At 36.8% G+C, this 8390-nt stretch overlaps 1 protein-coding gene across 1 annotated transcript; it reads right to left on the bottom strand.

Annotated features, from left to right (window-relative positions):
* Window positions 1–172: 172 nt before the first annotated feature.
* On the bottom strand, window positions 173–5669 carry CHMP5 (charged multivesicular body protein 5). The gene is made up of 7 exons (XM_010085990.1): window positions 5556–5669; window positions 4750–4796; window positions 3084–3177; window positions 2932–3003; window positions 1715–1823; window positions 1213–1325; window positions 173–756 (listed from the first exon to the last, which is right to left on the bottom strand). Exons 1-7 carry the CDS (start codon window positions 5583–5585, stop codon window positions 706–708), a joined length of 516 nt encoding a protein of 171 aa, XP_010084292.1. The 5' UTR covers window positions 5586–5669; the 3' UTR covers window positions 173–705.
* Between the last annotated feature and the right edge of the window lie 2721 nt (window positions 5670–8390).

Here is an 8390-nt window from a genome sequence, read left to right as displayed (position 1 = left end):
CGCGGCCCAAGCACGGCTGGTGCAAACGTACCGCCGGGAAAGGCAGCTTTTGGGACTGGAACCCCGATTCCACCTGTGGCAGATCTTGTGGTCCAGCAGCACGTGACACGGACAGGCACGGGGACAGGCTAGGACGTAGTTAATTACCAGAAACAGCACACACGAGGATCAGTTAATCTACATGATTTTATGTCTCCACAGAACACATTGCTATAACCCGGCTTGTTACAGCTTTCAGGCAGGTTACAAGGACAATAGCATAAAAGTCAAGACTGCAGCAGTTTAAAAATTGCTTTCAACTCTTTTATCAAATCAGCATAGTAATAAAGGAGCTATTTTACAGAGAGTAAGCAGCAACATACAGTTGTAGTCTCAAGAAAGAGAAACAATACAAAGTCTAAATAAACCTCAGCTATCAACAGCCACCACTACTCTTCACATTCCATGAGACACGGAAATCAAAACTTAGACTGACTGCTTCCACTGAAGGGAATTGTGCCGAGTTTTCCATTAATAGAAAAGTCAGTAGTAGAACAACTTTCTTCAAAGAAAGGCCACCACCAGCCATTCATATTGCATTCTAGGATGTAGTGCTATTAAGGTTACACTGGAAGGACAAGTTCTCCAGGATTTAAAAAAAAAAAAAAAAATCTTAATTTGATGTGTAAAGTAGAGTTCATTACACCCATTGTGCTTTTGAAACATTTATGTTGCAGGGATCTTTGGCAATCCAAATTCATCCACCAATACACCATCCTGTAAGAAAGAAAAAGCAGCAATACATTAAGAACCAACCAGAACATTTCACAAAAGTTCCCTTACAATTTCTATGAAGTGATATCTCTGTAATTGTCACTGTGTGACAGCTGGGATCAAAATAGGAGCACCAGTGTTCTTCCTCACTATGAAGCCCCAAAAGCAAACATACAGAAGACTTCCTTACATTTTTAAGAATAACTATACTAGGAGCTGTAATGGTACACTTGAATTCTACTTGCAGTTTAACAATGTTAGATAGGAGTTACAAAATGCCATTTTTTATCTTTAAAATATAATAGACCATTCGGTACACTGTATTCTCTCATACATAGCATCCAAAATACATAAAACATTAAGCACTTCTTTTTTCTTCAAAATAGTAAGGATTCCAAGTATCAATTCAAAACAAAAAAAACCCCCATGTATTTTGCATTTAAAGAGGAAAGGACTCACTTTGTTTTTTGTGTCAGTAGGAGTGACCTCTGGGATTGCTGGAGCAGATGCGGCTTCATCTAAGTAGGAATTGTCTTCATCAGCTAAAAGCTCATCACCTAATGCATCCAGTTCTGAAATTGAATTATGTTGGTTGAGAAATTATGCATGAGTTTCTTTTGCAAAAGAAAAGTTGCCCTTTCAGAGAAACAGGATTCACACTGAATGCTTATGATTCATACTCATTGAGCATCACTTAGTCATCAGTCAGGAGCACACATACACACAAAATAGAGAGAACCTTCTTTCCTTCATTGTAGCATTCCACTGGTGTTCTCTCGTTTGTCTCATACTCTTCTAACTGGTCTTAAGGGAAATGAAGCTTTTATGTTTAAAAAAAAAGCAATTAAAACTTTCTTTTAACACACTTGAAGTATTTGACTAATGAAATTAAAAACCACTGTATGACTGTATGACAATTTTTACACTCAGTAACGTAAAAATCATCCTCCACATTCCTAACCTGCTTCCAAGTCATCTTCATCAATCTCTGGTGTTCCATAGCTACGACTCAGTGCTTCCTGGACTTCATTGGCTTCTTCCATCATATCCTCTAACTGATCTTGTATGTCCTGGAGCAAGAAACAATTTCAACTGGTCCATATTTAGTAGTTTTAGATAAATTTATCAGAGCTTAATCAAATTCAGTTTAATAATTCCAACATACACTTTTTCTTTTACACACACATTTTTTAATGCATAAACCATTTTTTGAAGCAGCGTTAATATAAGTCAAGATAGATGCATTCAGTACTATATTGTGGCATTAACTACTATTAAAATTATAATAAATGTATGAGGTAGAAAAAGAGGAACCTTGAAACAACACCTCTGCAGAACTCATTTGGGGTTTTTTTGTTTCAACTATTCTTCAAGGTAAATTGAAAACCTCTGATAAATTACACACAGTTCAGCATTATCTTGAAAAGCAGGAGAGTATGAAATCTAGAGAAATCTACCGCCTGGAGAATAAGCACTAGCCTGAGCTGTGCCATAGCAAAATTTAGAAGAACAGCATACCAATTGGCACTGTACTTGGGTACAAGTAAGAAGACAGTACTTGACTAAAGGTTTACAATGCAGGCCATATATAAAAACAGCATAGGAGAGAGAACTTAAAGGAATTCATCACTGGCATTTGATAAAAGTTTAAGTGCAGCATACTTTAAATTATATTTTGAGATCTTATGGGGGTTCTTAATGCATTTTCTGAAGGGTCAGGCCCTACAGACTTCTTGAAACTAAATTTTTTGTTTGTTCGGTTTTGGGTGGGGTTTTTTTGGTTTTGGTTTTTTTTTTTTGTTTTTTTTTTTTTTAATCAGGCACTACCTTCAACTGGGGGAGCAAAAGACTGATCTTCATGTTGCTAACGTGGAGGAGGCAGAAAAAGGAGGACAAGAAAGCCACAACAGGAAGTATTGACCAATATTTATGCTGAAGTGCTGAGGAAACGAAGGGAGAGATTAAAGATTAGCCCAGCAAGGAAACAATCAGTGCAAGAGGGCCAATAACTGATTGTGCACCACCAGAGAAATCGGGAAGGAATTATGATGGTGGTCCCATAAACAAGGGAGGCAAACACATGTGAACTAAACCAGTCAGCTTACCTTTAAGTTACATAGTACACTTGTCACTATTTCAGTACATCGTTCTTTAATAATTTAAACTGTAGAAGCTCACCTCAATTTGATCAATTTTGACTTGCTTGTAAGCTTTCTTCATTTCTTTCACCCCCAGTTTCATTGCATCAACCTAGAACAGAGCCAAACAACATGCTTGTATCTGACGTAGCATACACAAGTTAAACAAATGTGAGATTAATATACTGGTACCGTTGTCTTTGTATCCTTCAGTGCCTGAATAGTGTAATTAGCTTGTTCCATATTAAAAGACTGCTGTGATAGATTATCCCTCTGTTGTTCATACCTGTTAAAAAAATGCAAATAATAGCTTTAAAACACCACACTATTTATTGCCACAAAAATTCTTCATTTTTAAAAAAATTTATAAATCAGCATCAGTAGTCTAAAAAACCAATTTTTTAATTATTATTTATTATAAACAAGCACAGCAGAATAAACAGCTTCATAAAAATCTGGCCATTATGCATTTCAGTGTATTTAAAGTTGACAAAGCTACTCCTGAACTAGCTTCTGTTTTAACTGATGTCAATACCATATTTATATAGGCTTACATAGTAGGTGAGGATACAGGAAAGGTTTTAAACACTACAAGCTAGAGATGCATGCCACTGCTTACTAATGCTGTAAGCAGAATGGAAGAGATGCAGGTTACCCAAACAACAATGGCTCTGCACTGGAGTTTTGCAGGGCAGGGAGGAAGGGTAGCAAAAGGAAACTGTTAAGGCTAACCAAAAAGAAAAGGGAGACTTTAAAAATAAAGGAATTATTTTTCTCAAAGGTAAATTTGTATCCAATCAAGAATGCAAAATATGTAGAGTTAAACAAAGTGAAAGCATAAAACCAAAGAATGAGTGCTTCTTCAAACATCCAAGGCAGGTCTGCAAGACAAGGATGATCCAAATACAGAACAGTTTCTGCACAAGGAATGACTAAAGGTGTTACTGTTCAACAAGATGGATAAGAAATGACTGAGGGATATGATGATAGCCTATTATGAGGGGCCCAGTGACTGTAAATAGGAGAACAACTATCAAGTAAGATTAGCAGACAGCACAGTCAAAAAAGGAAAGAAAGAAAAAAACCACACGAAACCCCAAACCCAGCAGTCCTTCTGACAACATCTAACTAAACTGTTGCATTCCTTACCATACAATATTTGTGAACTCTCACCATCCAAAATACTTAACAAGTAATTGAGAAAATCTGTAACGGTACAATTCATCTGAGGGATATGAAATACAAGACAATATGAGCTTTAGCTCAGATAGCACCTAAGAGATTTGCAGTTCAGGGCCTGTAAGATATTCCACTGAAGCACCCCTGAACACTTGCCATGTTCTGACATTCTTTCCTTTGTATTTATTGCTGGACACTTTTCAAGACAGCATACTAGACTAGACCAGACCAGACCACAGCATTATCTGTCCTGTCCATTCTGGTTTTTTTTGCATACACACAATTACCTGTGCTACGTGTGCTCAAGTCCTAAAGCGTGTCCACAGAAAACGGGTAAATTTCCAGTAAACCAGACCAAGATCATCGAGTACACAATTTATAATATAAATGAGACACTCTCTCATAAAGTTTAGGAGCCAAGCATAGCTTTAAAAATGAGCAGATTAGTTCAGCTTGTGCCAATCCAAATTTATATACTCACAGACAAATAAGGCACAAATATGCTGATGCAAAATCTGTAAGGAGATGCTTCGAAAGGCTGGCTAGCTTGTTTAGCATTTTTCTTTAAAGAATGCTCAGAAGCAGAAGTACTGAAGAAGAAGAGAAATGAAAGTGTGCCACCCTCCCTTAAAGAAAACAGGCTTTCATTAATCCCAAACTGAGAAGGGTTTAAACTTACATTCGCTTCTGCTTTAACACTCTCAACGCTTTCTGCTTTACTGCATTCTGAAAGACACAATATTGTTCCATTAGGGAAAATATTTGACTTTACTCTTGATTATACTGTTTAAACTTGAAGTATCACATTTAAGATTTCCAAAAGACTCCTCAGTTACTAGCAAAGAGTTTAAAAATAGTCACATTCAGCGTTTGTCCTGCATTAATGAGTAGCCAAATAGGCTTGTATGTAAAGCTTCTAATAGAAAATACTTTCAACATTTCTGTCTTTTGAATTTCTTTTTATAAGCAGAATACAAACTCAAACTTGGTCCATCAGAACCATCTTTCATCAACACATTTTAATGGCTAGCATCAAATAATACTGCAAAAGGTACTCTAACAATACTGTTTATATTATGTATGTTTATTGTTATATACATTTTATATTATATGTTCATCCCCTTTCAAAAATGGATTTTCCTACTCCCTTTCTGCATAGCGCAGACCTTTTTATTTCGGCTGATGAACAGAACAGCCTCTCTACCAGACTTAATTGAGGTAACAGAAGGAGGAAAGGAAGCAGGTTACTTTCGCTTGAGGAACTATATTACATTTTGGAGGAAATAAAAACCAATGAAAACACCGTTCAAAGATGCATGTCCAACAGATGCTTCAGAATTAAAATAATCCTGCAGCATTTTCTATCCCATCAGTAGAACAAGATGCAATTTTTAGAACCCGATGGACTGGTTATATCACCCCACTACATGACAAGAAGTGTGAGTCAACATCCTCTCATGCTTAAATCCCACAGAAGATTCTTACCTTTGCAGGCCCCTCTCTCATCTTCTTCATTTGATCCTTATACTTTACTAGTTCTGCATCAAGCCTAGCAATTTTCTTGTCAATTGACTCAGCTCTGCTATCCACCTTTAATACACGATGGGGAAAACAAACAAAACAATAATGTTTTATTCCAGTGTTTATTGGACAATAAAAAGAACAGCCTCCGTTTTATTATGCTTCTAACTCAATTGTTTCTTCACTCAGTGGTTGTTTAAAAAGTTTCAAGTTTGTAGAGAATCCAAAACCAGAATAAAGTGAAACATCTTCTAAAAGGAGCACAAGAAACATTCTGAGGATGCAGGAAGCTCTGCCATTGTAACATGTTCTCCTCATTCTGAGATGCTCCCTTGCACACCCACTCCAGTCACAGTTTCTATTCAGGAATTTCTGGTAACATACAGTGCCAGGGACTAAAGTGGAATGGAAAAAGAAAAACTGAAAAAAAACCTTGAAAAAGCATACCATGCTAGCAGATAAGGGGGCAATGCAAAAGGGACATGGATGTGCTTTGCAAGGCTAGAGGTTTATTTTTGGTGGGAAGAGCACATTAATTCTTCAGAATGATACCTGGATTACTGGTTATGCTTACGAAGCCCAGACTTAACCATTTTTTTTTTTCAAAGGTGCCTAACTTTTTTGTCACAGAGACATTTTTCCCATCACTTCCCACAATGGGAGCCAGGACACAGCAGTTCCACCTGGTAGCTACTGTGAATTCTTATTGCACTTTTGCTCCAAATCCCAATAACAGCTGCATAGCTCTGTAAGAGACCTCCAGCAATCAGTCCGAGCAGCCCTGGTGCAAAGCATATCACAGAGCTGTTATTATGGAAATGTTTTAACCCTTCTGCATAAGAGGGTTAAAGATGACAATTACATAACCAAGCATGGATATAGATTGTTCTGACAGCATACACATATTCATAAAAAAAAAAAAAAAAAAAAAAAAAACCAACAAAACAGCCTCCTTAACATGAACCTACCATCATAACATTTATCTGGAAACGAAATAAAGCTTATTAACTTCTCATTCCAAGGAGCCTCTCTAGGGATTAGAATATAATGACATTCCAATTATAGCACGAGACCAATCAGTGCAAATCTACAACTCTGACTTGCTAATAATGTGGCTAAACATGTATAATTATGCAGATTTTCATACTGGTGTCTCAATGATCCTTTTAAATCTCTGCTCTATGACAGCAACATGCATTTGCCAGAGGCATCCTCAGAACATTTAATATGGACACTCCACACAAGACATTAAAGTGCCTGGGCACAGCTGGCATTGAAAAAATTGTATTAAGCTTTCTATTATGCCAAATATTTTACTAATAGGAAGAAAAAAAAATATTTGCTATTTTAAAACTCTTGTAGGTTCGAAGTGTAAGCACCTCCTCAAGATCTCCGTCAGCTAAAAGCATCTTTGAGGTCAGCCTCCTTCATGGGCAAAAACCAGTTACTTGGTTTATTTATATAATGATTCTTTTAGGCTGTACTTGCAGGAAATGGAGACAGATCCTCTGACATCGATTAACTACATAAAAATTTCCCACATACATTACATAGGACCTCAGCTTTTAAAAATGAGAATGGACAGAAGAGGGGAGAACAGATCTAATTTATCCAAAAGAAAATGAGAGACTGTGCATTAGGACTTGAAGAGCTGCCTTCTATTATTCACAAAAAAGGCATACCAATGTACACTTCATTGCTACAGAAGGGCCCCAGTTTACACAAAAGAGAGTGATCATCATATCCCAAATCCCCATTAAGCAAAATCACAGCTTATTTCAATAAAACAAAAAGAATATCACTTTTAGACCAGGTTTTAACATTGTTGTCACAACTATTAGACTTTTGTTCCTATGTTTCCTACTTGCTACTCTGAAAAACCATAAATTTGGAGTGTTTTTTTCAAAGAAGAAAAAGTAAAGACGATGCAAATGCCACAGTTCCTGATGCATCCTTCCTTCTATCAGTCTCATTACAGCTTTGAGTCATCTGACTGTGTTTTTTTTATCCTGGCTGGCTGAGCAATCTGCCATTTAGTGGGATGTCGAGGTAAGCACAGCAGGGACATCAAGAAAGCAAGCAGAAAACGCAAGGCAGAGAGCAGAAACATACCTATGAGGAGCTAGTGGGGAGACATGAGGGCATCACCATCACACAGCCAGCTGGCAAACCTGAGAGTAACCAGCTATTGAAGAAAAGTAGGGAGAAGTGTTTCCTGGGCTTCAGTAAACACTTCAGATTAGTGATCTCACAGAACCAGATATTTAAATGCAAAAATCCCAGATTGTTTAGATATCTTAAGGTGATGCTTGATCTCTTACCATATTAAAAAAAAAAGCACATCGCGTGCTTACCTTATTGGGTTCAGTCATGCTACTTCTGCATACACAGGAAAGAACATCCAAACCATAGGCATAATTACTGCCTAAGAGTTGTCTACATTTTTAACAAATACTAACTATGAACATTAATCATGGCTTGCCAAACACAATAATTCCTGCCATCTAATGGCTAATTAACATTGAAGTAACATGGTAAGAGATTTTACAAAGCAATTTGACTCTCAAAAGGTACAACAAAATGTGTCTAAGATTGAAAACAACACAGAAGTTACATTACTCGAGTCCCTGAACTGTTGAATGTAACACGGTAAAGAAATAGTGCAAGTTTTTTTAATATCTCACACAACTCTCTTCAATAATAATTCACAAGCAATTTAAGAAAAAAATCTAAAAGTTATCTCTAATCCTTTAGCAGGACCTGTACTAGAGACTTCACTATTGTGAAAATGGCTTGAAA

The sequence above is a fragment of the Pterocles gutturalis genome, unplaced genomic scaffold, assembly GCF_000699245.1.
Source record: "Pterocles gutturalis isolate BGI_N339 unplaced genomic scaffold, ASM69924v1 scaffold39765, whole genome shotgun sequence".
NCBI lineage: Eukaryota > Metazoa > Chordata > Aves > Pterocliformes > Pteroclidae > Pterocles > Pterocles gutturalis.
Note: the sequence above shows the minus strand (reverse complement) of the source record. Positions and strands in the feature narration are given on the sequence as shown.